Source organism: Macaca thibetana, chromosome 15 (assembly GCF_024542745.1).
Source record: "Macaca thibetana thibetana isolate TM-01 chromosome 15, ASM2454274v1, whole genome shotgun sequence".
NCBI lineage: Eukaryota > Metazoa > Chordata > Mammalia > Primates > Cercopithecidae > Macaca > Macaca thibetana.
The window spans coordinates 18,706,033-18,720,474 of record NC_065592.1 but is presented as its reverse complement, the minus strand read 5'-3'; the positions used below and the strand labels follow the sequence as shown (position 1 = coordinate 18,720,474).

Here is a 14,442-nt window from a genome sequence, read left to right as displayed (position 1 = left end):
TAATATAGTGCATAGCACATAGTTGTGTGTAGTAAATGCGTACTGAAGTCAAATAAAATTAAATGGAATAGTACCCTTCTTCATTCTGACCTGGAGCCAATCACCAGTGCAATGTACATCAAAAAAATAAAAATTTAAAAAAGCAAAGCAAAACAAAACAAAATTTGATCAAATTGCAGGATCATCTTAACTCTTATGCAAACTATTGGGAAATGGGTAGTTTCCAGATTTTTGGCCATAATACTTGCATTATCCACATTTCTTTCAAGGAAACATGACAGAAGTATAATACCTTCTGGGAACAAGATGAACTTCCCATAACCAGCTTTCTGGAAAATAACTCCGAATTTCTGGCTTGCTTACTGGTAACAGGGTCTTCATGTCTGGATAAAAAAATCATATTCAATTATGGAAAAACAATATAAATTCTACTTATAGGTGAATTTTAAAATATGGCCATTAATCTGTAACTTGAGCATTTTCTGAAAGATAAATAAAACATTTTGTTTAATGCTTCCAAAATAGAACTATAGGCAGGGTGCATTGCTCATGCTTGTAATCCCAGAACTTTGGGAGGCTGAGGTGGGCAGATCACCTCAGGTCAGGAATTCGAGACCAGCCTGGCCAACATGTTGAAACCCCATCTCTACTAAAAACACAAAAATTAGCTGGGCATGATGGTGAGTGTCTGTAGTGCCAGCTACTCAGGAGGCTGAGGCACGAGAATGACTTGAACCTGGGAGGTAGAGGTTGTAGTGAGCCTCGATTGCACCACTGCACTCCGGCCTGGGTGACAGAGCGAGACTCTGTCTCAAAAAAACAAAAAACAAACAAACAAAAAGACTATAAAGGCCTTAGGATTTTTCCACTAATCGCATTGGCAAAACAAAGCATTAAATATCTTTAATGATTTGTTTCTTAAGTTGCTAAATGTTTAGTATTCCTGAGATTATACAAGATATTGATCAGTCTGTAAAGTTGTTTGCACTTGTATAATTGTAATAATTGTGTTTATAACAGAAAAAAAGGAGGCTTTATATGATTCTCTGCCTTCTTTAACTTGGTAATTTGTTTATATTTACTTTAATAAAAATGGACAGAACTTCTGTTTTCATCTAAGACACATTAATAGAAAACCAAACATGGTATGCAAAATAACAGTTTTCAGACACTAGAGCATAAGCAGAACTGTGATCTCTGAGAGAAAGGAAACAATTAGGTGAAACCTGAAATTGCCCCAGCTTACTGCCTAGAGGCAGTTTACAGATTAGGGCAGGGAGAGGAATACAAGGAGAGCCTGATGATTTTGAAGACTTGTGGCAACAGAGATGGGAGTTTTGCAAGGCCAAGTTGTCTGGAATGAGGGGCAGAGTTCCAGGAAGGAGGGGGCTGCAGAGAGAGACTTCTATCCAGCTGAAGCCAAACCAGATGATTATAGTTGAAAAACCGAAAAATGAAAAAATATATGAGAGGGGAGAGCAAGATGGCTGAATAGAAGCCTACACCATTTCTTTCCTGTTGGTACACTAAATTTTAACAACTACACACAAAAAGTACCATCACAAGAACCGAAAATCAGGTGAGCAATCACAGTACCTGGTTTTGACTTTACATCACTGAAAGAGATATTGAAGAGGGCAGGAAAGATAGTCTTGAAGCACCAATGCCACTCCTCCCACATCCCCTAGCAGTGACTGTGAAACATGGAGAATCTATTTGTTGGGAGAGGGAGAGCGCAGTGATTCTGTGGCTTTGCATCGAACTCAGTGCTGCACTGTCACAGTGGAAAGCAAACCAGGCTGTACTCAGCTGATGTCTGCCCACGGAGACAGTATTTGGACTGGCCCTAGCCAGAGGGGGATCGCTCATCCCAGTGGTTGGAGCTTGAGTTCCAGCAAGCCTCCCCACTATGGACTGGAGTGCTCTAGGGCCCTAGGTTAACTTGAGGGGCAGTCTAGGCCACAAGGACGGCAATTTCTAGGCAAGTCCTAGTGCGCTGGAAGCCCTCAGGAATACTAAACATTTAGCAATTTAAGAAACAAATCATTAAAGATATTTAATGCTTTGTTTTGCCAATGCTATTAGTGGAAAAATCCTAAGGTCTTTATAGTTTTTTTTTTTTTTTTTTTTTTTTTGAGACAGAGTCTCGCTCTGTCACCCAGGCTGGACAATTAGACAAGAGAAGGAAATAAAGGTCATCCAAACTAGAAAGCAAGAAGTCAAATTATCCTTGTATGCAAATGATATGATCATATATTTGGAAAAACCTGAAGACTCCACCAAAAAACTATTAGAACTGCTAAATGAATTCAGTAAAGTTGCAGGATATAAAATCAACACACAAAAATCGGTAGCATTTCTATATGTCAATAATGAACAATGTGAAAAAGAAATTTAAAAAGTAATACCATTTACAATAGCCACAAATAAAATTAAATACCTAGGAATTAACTAAAGAAGTAAAAGATACCTACAATGAAAACTATAAAACACCAATGAAAGAAATTCAAGAGGACACACAAAAAAAATGGAAAATTTTTCCATGTTCATGGATTGGAAGAATCAATATTATTAAAATGTCAAAACTACCCAAAGCAATCTACTGATTCAATGCAGTCTCTATGAAAATACCAATAACATTCTTCACAGAAATACAAAAAAAAAAAAATCCTAAAATTCATATGGAACTACAAAAGACCAGAATAGCCAAAGCAATCCTGAGCAAAAAGAAAACAACTGGAGGAATCACATTACCTGACTTCAAATTATACTATAGAGCTATAGTAACCAAAACAGCATGGTACTGGCATAAAAGCAGACATATAGACTTATGGAACAGAATAGAGAACCCAGACAAATCCACACACCTACAGTGAACTCATTTTTGACAAAGGTGCCAAGAACATACATTGGAGAAAGGACAGTCTCTTCAATTAATGGTGCTTGGAAAACCGGTTATCCATATGCAGAAGAATGAAATGTGACCCTTATCTCTTGCCATATTACAAAACTCAAATAAAAATGGATTAAAGACTTAACTCTAAGACCTCTAACTATAAAACTGCTATAGGAAAACACTGGGAAAATTCTCCAGGACATTGATCTGGGCAAAAGTTTCTTGAGTATACCCCACTATACAGACAACCAAAGCCAAAATGGACAAACGGGATCACATCAAGTTAAAGAGCTTCTGCACAGCAAAGGAATCAATAAAGTAAGGAGACAACCCACAGAATAGGAGAAAATACTTGCAGCTACCCATCTGACAAGAGATTAATAACCAGAATATATAAGGAGTTCAAACAACTCTACAGGAAAAAAAAAGTAATACTCCCACTTAAAAATGGGCAAAAGATTTGAATAAACATTTCTCTAAAGAAGACATAGAAATGGCAAAAAGGCATGTGAAAAGGTGCTCAACATCAGTAATCACCAGAGAAATGCAATCAAAACTACAATGAAATATCATCTCATATCAATGAAAATGGTTTTTATTCAAAAGACAGGCAATAACAAATGCTGGACGGGATGTGGAGAAAAGGGAACACTTGTACACTGTTAGTGGGGATGTAAATTACTATAACCATTATGGAGAACAGTTTGGAGTTTCCTCAAAAAACAAAGAATAGAGCTACCATATGATCTGGCAATCCCACTGCTGGGTATATATCCAAAAGAAAGAAAATCAGTACGTTGAAGAGATAGCTGTATTCCCATATTTGTTGCTGCACTGTTAAAAATAGTCAGGATTTGGAAGCAACATAAATGTCCATCAACAGATGAATGGATAAAGAAAATGTGGTGCATATACACAATGGAGTACTACTCAGCCATGAAAAGAATGAGATCCTATCATTTGCAACAATATGGATGGAACTGGAGTTCATTATGTTAAGTGAAATAAGTCAGGCACAGAAAGACAAAATTTGCATGTTCGCACTTACTTGTGGGTGCTAAAAATCAAAACAATTTAACTCATGGAGATAGAGAGTAGAAGGCTGGGTAGTAGGAGGCTGTGGGGGATGTGGGGATGGTTTATGGGTACAAAAAATAGAATGAATAAGACTTAGTACTTGATAGCACAACAGGGTGACTATAGTCAATAATAATTTAATTGTACATTTAAAAGTAACTAAAAGAGTATAATTGGATTGTTTATAAAACAAAGGAGAAATACCTCAGGGGATAGATACCTCATTTTCCATGATGTGATTATTACTTATTGCATTCCTGTATCAAAGTATCTCATGTACCCCTTAAATACTATTTACCCATACAAATTTAAAAATTAAAAAAAAAGTTAAGAGAAATAAAAGCTAAATCCTCCCTCCAAAAAGGAAAACAACATATGGACTAGATTATTTATTAAAATTCTGCTTATAATAAGCAAATATTATTAGCCAGGCGTGGTGGCGGGTGCGTGTAATCCCAGCTACTTGGGAGGCTGAGGCAGGAGAATTGCTTGAACCCGGGAGGTGGAGATTGCAGTGAGCTGAGACTGCGCCATTGCACTCCAGCCTGGGCAACAAGAACAAAACTCCGTCTCTCAAAAAAAAAGCAAAACAAATATTGGAAAACAATCTGAATCTTAGACATTGTACATCTCAATGAATATATTTCTACAAACATAAATTTTGTGGCCATTTACCAAAATTATGATTATTAGATATTGCTTAACAATAGGGCTATGTTCTGAGAAGTATGCTGTTAGGTGACTTTGTTGTGTGACCGTCATGGAGTGTACTTACACTAATCTAGATGGTATAACTTACTACACATCTAGACTATATAGTATGGCCTATTGTTCCTACGTTACAAACCTGTACAGCATGTTACTGAACAGAATACTGCAGACAACTGTAATGCAATGGCAAGTATTTGTACATCTAAGCATATCTAAACACAGAAAAGTTACAGCAAAAATATGGTATTATAATCTTATAGGATCACCGTTGCATATGTGGTCCATCATTGATGAAAATTTCATTATGCAGCACACATATGTATAAAACAGAAACTGTCATTTTGCTTTTGTTTGTTTTGTTAAAGACTATACATAGGCTGGGCACAGTGGCTCATGCCTGTAATCCCAGCACTTTAGGAGGCCGAGGTGGGTGGATCACCTGAGGTCAGGAGTTCGAGACCAGCCTGGCCAATATGGTGAAACCCCGTCCCTACTAAAAATACAAAAGTTAACCAGGTGTGGTGGTAGACGCCTTTAATCCCAGCTACTCAGGAGGCTGAGGCAGGAGAATTGCTTGAACGCGGAGGCAGAGGGTGCAGTGAGCCAAGATTGCACCACTGTACTCGAGCCTGGGTGACAGAGCCAGATTCTGACTCAAAAAAGAAAAAAAAAAAGACTATATATAAAGTCCTAAAAGCTCTGAAAACATATTAATGAGAGTTTTATAAATTCTGGAAACATGTATTATAGTTGAAACTGAAATAAGACATCAACTTTTATATAAGTACACTTAACCTTAGGTTAGATTTAGAAATCTTCTCCTATATTTCATCAATGTAGATATAGACAGAATTTTTAATGGTTGTAATATCACAAAAGCATAGAATTGTAGCACTCACAGGCATATTGGAGAGGATCTGGTCAAAGCTCCTTGCTTGAGGCTCAGAGAGGATAAATAATCATTCAAGTTTATGGGATGACTTGGCTTTAAGGTTATGCCAGGTCTTAACTCTGGCCTAGTGTACTCTGCTCTGTACTATACCTCTTCTGATGCCCAAAAATGATGGAATTTTTTTTTTTCTTATGGACATTTACAAGTTATCTTTTCTACTTTCAATTCTAAATAGATAATGAAAACTGCCTTTCTTAGCAGCATAAAATTACACAAAATTCCCCGTGTTGAGCAGAATTCTGATAGAAAACATCATACTTACGTAGCCTTCCCAATTGCAAGTCTTTATGAGAGTTATTAGCACGGAGCTGGCTTGCGACGACACAACATTCAGTGAAAGCTTTGACGCATCTCGGCCCTACACTAATCCGTGCAGCTCGCTGCTCACAGGTTTCATCATGATTAATACGGACTCCATCGTAACAACATTTCTTCACTACTAAATGTTTATATTTAGCAGCTGAAATGGTAATAATGCAAGTGTTCTTGATCATGCAGAGTCATAACATCTCAGGCTTAGAAGGAATCTCAAGGGATACCTGGTTTCTATTGCTATATGACACCCCTACCCACAATAGTCATGGCTAGTTGACTGTCCAGACTCCCCTTGGAACTATTCTAAGAATGGGGAGAATGTGACCTTACCAAATGGTCCATTCCAGCTCACGCTAAATGGTTAAAGGGTTTCCTGCAATTAAGCTAAATACAAACTCTTGAAACTGGAACTTTGAGTTCTGCTGAAAATAAGCAGAAAAATATAACGTAGACAAAGAATATAAAATATTTTTTAAGAAAATAAGTTAAATATCCAAGAAAGCTTTAAATATTTGAAGATGGCTATCATCACTATGCAAATATTTCCTTCTTCAAGCTATATATCCTATTTTTAAAAAACTTCTTATATAACATGGTTTGTGGACTTCACCCAGTAGCATTACCCTTCATTGTTAAGTGCTCAGATTAGTCAGTGTCTCTCTTTTCATATCATTAGAACGTAGAATAAAGGTTAGAATTAAAATAACTCACATACAAATGGAAGAAACTATTATACTACCATAGGCATATTAGTTGAACTCAATTTGCTGACTCCCAGTTTGATATTCTTTCTACAGTTACATGGCCAATTATCATAACCATTTAAATAATTATTTTAAAATAGTTCTCACAAGATGTATTTTCCAAAGAATAATGCTACTAACAGTTAACTATATGAAATAGAAGTAATAGACTGCTAGGTATGTCCCCAAAATCGTCAAATCATGGATTTTGTCAATAAAATGGAAGGATATGATTTTAATTGCTAGATGAAGTTATCAGAGAGAAAATATTTATGACAAATAAAAGCTAATATTTTGGATTTTAGAGCTAGAAGTAATAAAGACCTATTTCCTTAGATTAAGGCTATGACAAATGAACTACTAGACTTTATTTGGATTAATCTTTCTGAGAGAGATAAGCTAACCTCCATACATATTTTTCTTTTTATCCATTCTATTTCAATTAGGTGAATTTATATAACATTTAAATTTGTCAAGTTTTTGAATGATATGACCATAACCTTTTTACAAGCACATGAATCTTAAGGTACCTATTTCTTCTATCTTCTCTTGTAGCATTCTTCTTGGCCTGATAATTTCTTTACAAGGTTCATCTGGTTTTTTAAAAAAAAGATAAAGAAGAAGGATTAAAAAGGAGATAAAATCTCAAAAAAAATGCCATGAAACTATTTAAGTATTTAGAACATTCACAAGTTGTTCATTAACAAATATTGAGGGGCTACTTTGGATTAGGAACTGTGCACCATACTTCTTAATATGACTTGTTTTATCTTAGTGGAGTTCATGATCTAGTGTCGTATCATTTGACTTATTTTGTCTGAATTTGGTTTTGAATCCTGCAGCCTTTCTAATCCACTGATTCCAGAGAAATACCTAAGCATTTAGAGTGAGTGATGCTTTTGTTGGGTATGCTATTTTTATTATTTGCTCTTTGTGCTATATTATTGCAAATATAACTATGAATACCATAGTATCAAGTATAATTATGAACAATTTTAAAACCATAGAAAGAAGATGATTAAGATGTGGTTACTATCCTTAAAGAGCTCCCGATGCAGTAGGTGAGACAGGACTTACAACTACAAGTAAGAATGCGCAATGACACAATGCTGTTCTATTACTTGTAAATAGATCTAGTCCCTGCAATAGCCTCCCTATTAAAGGAGGAGAGAATTATAAATTCTATGTGGGGAAGAGGTCTCGTAGAGGCGATGATTCTTATGTTGCTTCTCCAGGCTAATGAAGGGGAAACCAATCCCAATAAATAAAGGCACAAAGGTGCAAAATAGCATAATGCCACTCGAGAACTCCACTTGGTTCTATAGAGCTTAAACATAACGTAAGGCACAGCAGAATAAGAGCTAGTTGGAGAGAACCAGAGAGAAGATCATGGAAGGTTTTGAGTACTACACTAGAGAATTCATACTTTATCTTGAAGGCCAGTGAAACATTTTATACAGGTGAGTTATGTAGTCTTGGCATTCTAAGATCAGGGTACAGAATATTTGGGAAGAGGGATAAAAATGAGATCTGGGAGGCAAATGATCAATGGGATTTTCAGTAACAAACATGCTGAGCATTTTACCATTTTCTTGGGAGTCATCTGCATTTGCATTAGTGAGGAAGGTAAGTCCAGCTAGGTGGAACACATTGGCATTGTTGAGGCCACCACCTGCCCCACAGCCCAGATCACTCTTCTCTAAGAATTGAAATACCTGTCCAGAAAGGCAGAATGTTGAGCCCATTGAGATGTATAAATCATTCCTCTAAAGAACTAAAAGGTACTAATTGTTACATGGTTATCACAAACCAGTGAAATACACAGATGATATTTTTCAAATGATCAAAGACAAAATTTCCCAACTTTGTTTCTAAGTTTGTCCTTTTGTATTTATAAATACATAACTATTCAAAGTTAAATCAAGAACTAAGTCTTAAACAAATAGCTTTGATGAGGACTTTATTAGAAACTGATGTATAGTGTTTTGTACATAGAATGAATGCTGCAATCAATATAATGTTCCAAATAAATAGGTATGAATGCATGAAGGACTGAATTAACAAAGAAATTAATTTTAAGTTGCTTTTAAAAGCACAACTTTGTGCATTTTGATGGGGATGTCCCTACGTTCTAAATGGGTGAAGACTTGTTTGCGCAGGCTTATTCATTTTAATTTTGACCCCAAATGTTCTTTTCTCTACGAATATTTTTTAATTTTACAGTTTCTCAGTCCTTCCCTCCTTGTACAAAGAAATTCAAGCCTAGAAAATAACAACTGTACATAGTAAGATAAATAGGAACTTATGAGAATTGAATTATTTTGAAATTCTTCTGTGCCATGGATTTCAATGAGAGTTAAAAAAAAAATCCAAATGTTACCTGTACAGGTCTTTCCTGTGCTGCTACTAGCTACTGTAACTGCCATCAACACCCTACCCTAAACCTCCAAAGTATTCTGATAGTAATTTTTCCTCCATGAATGTAATGGCTACCATGATCATATATTCTTAAAGTGCTTACATTTACATTTGAAAAACAAAAGAGGATTGACCTGTGCTTTGGGAGCTAACATGAGGATGGTTTACCTTCCTAAAAACGAGTATGTTGAGTAGATTATAGAAAAGCAGGCCTAGCCTTCCCTTAGTCATTCCCCCATATCCTAGCCTGGTGGCCACACTTCATGCAACACTGCAGTGAGACATGCATTACTTAACTCTTTCCAAGGGCTTTTTGGCTCTTCTTTGGACTCCATACACAGCGCTGTCCACTGCTGTTAATGCCACCCAGGAATCCATCCCAGTTACCATATTAAGAGACACAGTTTGGCCTGGAGAATATGTATCTGCATCAGGAGACAGATGAACCTAAAAGTTCATTTGAAAAAGAAAAGGAAAGATCATTTGTACGAGACAAGACTTTTCAGAAGCAGCTCAGACTTTGGCAGCCTCCTTCATTAAAAAGAAAATTCAACTGCGACTTGTAATTTGTGGCTTACCTGGAGCTGGTTGCCACATTTTTCTTCAATATTTAACCAGACTGAATCAGACACTAATTCTGCTGTCTGCTCTCCTGTGACGATGTAATAGACCAGGAGTCGGGATGAAGGAACCATGTTCTGCGTTACTGGAATGTTTATACTTTGATAAGATGCATCTGAAAGTTTCTCCCTCGTGCCAAAGTGGATAATTTTGCCCTTGGATAAAATCTAAAAATAAACAGCAGCAGCAAAAATAAGTAACAAATAAACCAACAAAAGCAAAACCTATGCTTTAGGATGCAGCCTGGAGCTGGAGCAGAAATTATGTTAAAGAAAAATAAAGTTAGGCCAGGCGCAGTGACTCATGCCTGTAATCCTAGCACTTCGGGAGGCCGAGGTGGGTGGATCACTTGAGGCCAGGAGTTCAAGATCAGCCTGGCCAACATAGTGAAACACCATCTCTACTAAAAATACAAAAGTTAGCCAGGCATGGTGGTGCATGCCTGTAATCCCAGCTACTCGGGAGGCTGAGGCATGAGAATTGCTGGAGCCCGAGAGCTGAAGGTTGCAGTGAGCTGAGATCATGCCACTGCACTCCAGCCCGTGCAACAGAGCAAGACTCTGTCTCAAAAAAAAAAAAAAAAAGACATAACAATTTTGCTTGGGCAAGGTGGCTCACATCTGTAATCCCAGTACTTTGGGAGGCCAAGGCAGGTGGATCACCTGAGGTCAGGAGTTTGAGACCAGCCTGGTCAACATGGTGAAACCCTGGCTCTACTAAAAATAGAAAAATTAGCCGGGCATGGTTGTGGGCATCTGTAATTCCAGCTACTCGGGAGGCTGAGGCAGGAGAATTGCTTGAACCCGGGAGGCAGAGGTTGCAGTGAGCCAAAATCGTGCCATTGCACTCCAGCTTGGGGGACAGAGCGAGACTTCACCAAAAAAAAAGGAAGGAAGGAAGGAAGGAAGGAGGGAGGGGAGGGAGGGAAGAAAGAAAGAAAGAAAGAAAGAAAGAAAAGAAAGAAAGAAAAAGAAAAAGAAAAAAAGAAAGAAAGAAAGAAAGAAAGAGAGAGAGAGAGAGAGAGCGAGCGAGAAAGAAAGAAAGAAAGAAAGAAAGAAAGAAAGAAAGAAAGAAAAAGAAAGAAAGAAAGAAAGAAAGAAAAAGAAAGAAAGAAGAAAGAAGAAAGAAGAAAGAAGAAAGGAAAGAAAGAAAGGAAGGAAGGAAGGAAGGAAGGAAGAAAGGAAGGAAGGGAAGAGTTAACATGTATGGGCCTACTATGTGCCAGGAACTTTAACATTTATTTAACTCCTTTCATTCTCACAATATACCAATATGATAGGAATATTATTCTCATTGAAGGAACTGAGACTCAGGAACTAACTAAAAGTCTTACTGATTTTAATTCAAAATCACACAACTAGCAAATTAGAGAGCTAAAATTTGAACCCAAAAACTGTTTAAAGTCATCACATGTCACTAAAACCCCTTTTGTTTCACTGATTAAAAAAATAGATGAATAAGTGGAGTGCATTTTATTTGGGTATTAAGTTTTAAAGCCAGGGTTTAGATTCTAAATTGAAGGTTTAAGATTTAAAAAAAAAAACAAAAGTCACGTGAAGCCAAAATGCCCTCAGAGATTTCTTAAATTGTCCTTAGAGACCAGGACTGCACACATGGGTTTGGCATGTAGTCCATAAACAGTTTCCCTTCATCAGTCAATATTTTTCTATGGTCCTCATTACTGTTTTTTTCAATTTCTTTCTCAAAAATGTTGAAAAGCCAAAAGCATGCATTTGGCCTGGCCATCGAAATAATTCATTCCATTTCTTTGGTGATTGTCAGGAAGCTCTTAATATTTTTTGTAAGCTTTTTTCTCGGTTTCACCAACAGGCTTCATCGATCCACCTCTGTTTCATATAAATGATGCAATAGGGATGTTGCTGAACTATAGAAATGGAACAGGCAAGATAGCATTCAACTCTCAGGAGAGGATTTCGCTTCCCCGTTTTTTGACAGTAAAATGCACTAATCCAAACTGGGTCTAGGCATATCATCTTTGGCCATGAAAGAGAGCAGAGGCAACATGATTTAATCAGGTTCTCGCTTTGGAATAACTAGGCTCTCTTTGGTAAAAAGAGTTATTTGAACTGGAGTCAGAGTCCTCAGCTCAAATCAAAATCTTCCTCTTCCCAGCTGAGTGACCATCATAAGTCTTTTAACTTCTCTGTCCCTCAGTTTCCTCATCTGTGAAATGGTCATGAAAATCATGCCCTATTTCAAAGGTTTTTTGAGAAACAAATATATTCAAGTTAGATGATGTTCTTGAAAGTGCTTTTTGAATTCAAGTATAAAGGATAATTCTAATGCTTCTCTAGAGGCAAAGGAAAATGTTCCAGGTGGGGGAATAAGATGTAAATCCATCATTATGTACTTACCAAGTAATTATAGTGAGTTATTTTGTCAATATATGGGCTTTTGGGGGTAACAATAATATTCAAATATTCTCCCACTAGCAAAGCCTTGTGGTTATCAGTCCAATCGATATAAAGGTAACTTTGGCTGAGAGATGAGTATGCTATTGCTCGGTAACCTTCCCTGGCCTGATTTTCGTCTGGAAGATCTGGAGCATCAGTTTTGACCTGAAAAGGGAAATTTCAAAAAAACATGTATACTGTGATGTAATGCTTTCTGTAAAACATACCTTTCAAATTATTTTCTTTGCTTTTTAAATTTCTAAATTTCACAATACCAAATGCTAAAGGGGAAAAAAACCGCTCCATTACTCCAGTGTTTATACAGCTGTGGTATCAAGCAACTTTACAAAGACTACAGACAAGAATGAGGGGATTATGGACTATGGCAGAAAAGTCTGAAATGAAGAGAGAAAGATGCTCCAGGAATAAATATTGGTGGTCTTCCTGAAATGTCATGGTAAGTTGGGGACTTCTTGTCCCATGAGATGATTACAGAGAGATGCCTAAGCATTTAGGAAATGTGGGTAGGAGAAGGGAAGTAGTGGGGAGGTAGCACTAACTCTTGAGGACCTGGGGACAGGGGCTATGAATGAACATCTCAGAGACTATCTGGCCCAGTTTCATCGTGAAGTAGAGGCACAGATGAGTGCTTATAAATATGAGGTGGAGAAGAAATGATATCATGGCAGCGAGATCTACCCTGAGACGGCAGAAGTGTTATTAGCTCATGCTCTGGAGTCAGGTACACACTGGTTTGCCTACCAGTATCACCACTGATTAACTCTGGATAAAATTATTTAATCAAAAGAGAGGTTAGAAGTCTCCATTTCCTGAGTCACACAATGGCAAAGATAATATTCTAATTCATCTTGTTAATTAAATGGTGTTTCATGTATTCTTCATAAAGCTGTTAGCATGATGCCTAGCACTTAGTAAGTGCTCAGTAGATGACAGTGAGTATATACGTGCTGCAGTCATTGGCCTATGTTATTAACTTGCTCATTTTTTTTTTTTTTTTTTGAGATGTAGTCTCGCTCTGTCGCCCAGGCTGGAGTGCAGTGGCGCAATCTTGGCTCATTGCAAGCTCCACCTCCCGGGTTCACGGCATTCTCCTGCCTCAGCCTCCCAAGTAGCTGGAACTACAGGCGCCCGCCACCACACCTGGCTGATTTTTAGTATTTTTAGTACAGATGGGGTTTCACCATGATAGCCAGGATGCTCTCGATCTCCTGACCTTATGATCCACCTGCCTTGGCCTCCCAAAGTCCTAGGATTACAGGTGTGAGCCACCACACCCGGCCAACTTGCTCATATTTTATTTGAGATTGGGAACTTAAATAATATTTGCTGGGAGAGAAGACTATTAAGTGAGCTCTAAAGTAGAATGGTTCCTGCAGTTAGAAAAAAGGGAGGCTTCCATATTTTTGACCCTTTTGTGGCCCTTCAGGGGATTAAAGGTGAGGGGGGAAAGAGGATATTCCTAACACTCATGTGCACTGCTATACCTATTCTGAAGCTTCTAGAGTCTGATATGGTCTTATTGGTGTAAGCTAAAATAATTAACATCCAAATAAAAAAATTGATACATTTATCTTCCTCAAGGACCATTCAGTGGATTAGCAGATTGTCTCTGGGACTCATTTTTCTTGGATGCAAAATTATGGAACTGTTCACTGGACTCAAGCGTAAAATCTGCCACATCTGTTCTGCACACTAGCCAAAACATACGGTCAAGAGTACACATTGTCCTAGAAAACACAACAGGAGAATTCAGCTCACATTAAACTCCAGCACCGTCACTCCAGATGGGAGATTAACCACAAACGAAGCTACTCCATCATCAACACGTGTTACACTTTTCCTTGGCTCCAAGTCAGATGTCTCTTGGTTGACATCAATTGTTTGTGCATTCAGTGTTACTGGGACCCCTCCTACCAACTGGTCAAGCGCATCTTTAACCTGCACCTGTTTGTCAAAACAATCCAAATCTGTTTCAACAGCTTATCACTTCTTTTAAAGCACAACAATTCTGCAATAAATTTCCTTCCTCTCCACCAAAGTATAAATTACTTATGTATTTTTTTCTTAAAAATTTTTTCTTCTGAGACAGAGACTTACTATGTTGCCCAAGTTGGAGTGCAGTGGCTATTCACAGGCACAATCATAGCGCACTGCAACCTTGAACTATTGGCCTCAAGCCATCCTCCCACCTCAGCCTCACAAGTAGGTGGAACTATATAGGCATGCAACACCACACCTGGTTTACTTCTGTTTAATTTAGTAAAGAGAAGTATA

The 14,442-nt window shown here is 37.6% G+C and overlaps 1 protein-coding gene across 3 annotated transcripts in view; it reads right to left on the bottom strand.

The window, feature by feature from the left end:
- The window catches only part of C5 (complement C5), a 99,210-nt gene that overhangs the window by 56,389 nt on the left and 28,379 nt on the right, over positions 1–14,442 (bottom strand). For all 3 annotated transcript variants that reach the window (XM_050761918.1, XM_050761919.1, XM_050761920.1), the window contains exons 11-18: positions 13,927–14,112; positions 12,109–12,312; positions 9,691–9,900; positions 9,410–9,559; positions 8,280–8,409; positions 7,225–7,287; positions 5,899–6,096; positions 293–383 (exon numbers count right to left, since the gene is read on the bottom strand). In XM_050761918.1, coding sequence (XP_050617875.1) covers positions 293–383; positions 5,899–6,096; positions 7,225–7,287; positions 8,280–8,409; positions 9,410–9,559; positions 9,691–9,900; positions 12,109–12,312; positions 13,927–14,112 — 1,232 coding nt within the window. The remainder of the gene's footprint in view (positions 1–292; positions 384–5,898; positions 6,097–7,224; positions 7,288–8,279; positions 8,410–9,409; positions 9,560–9,690; positions 9,901–12,108; positions 12,313–13,926; positions 14,113–14,442) is intronic.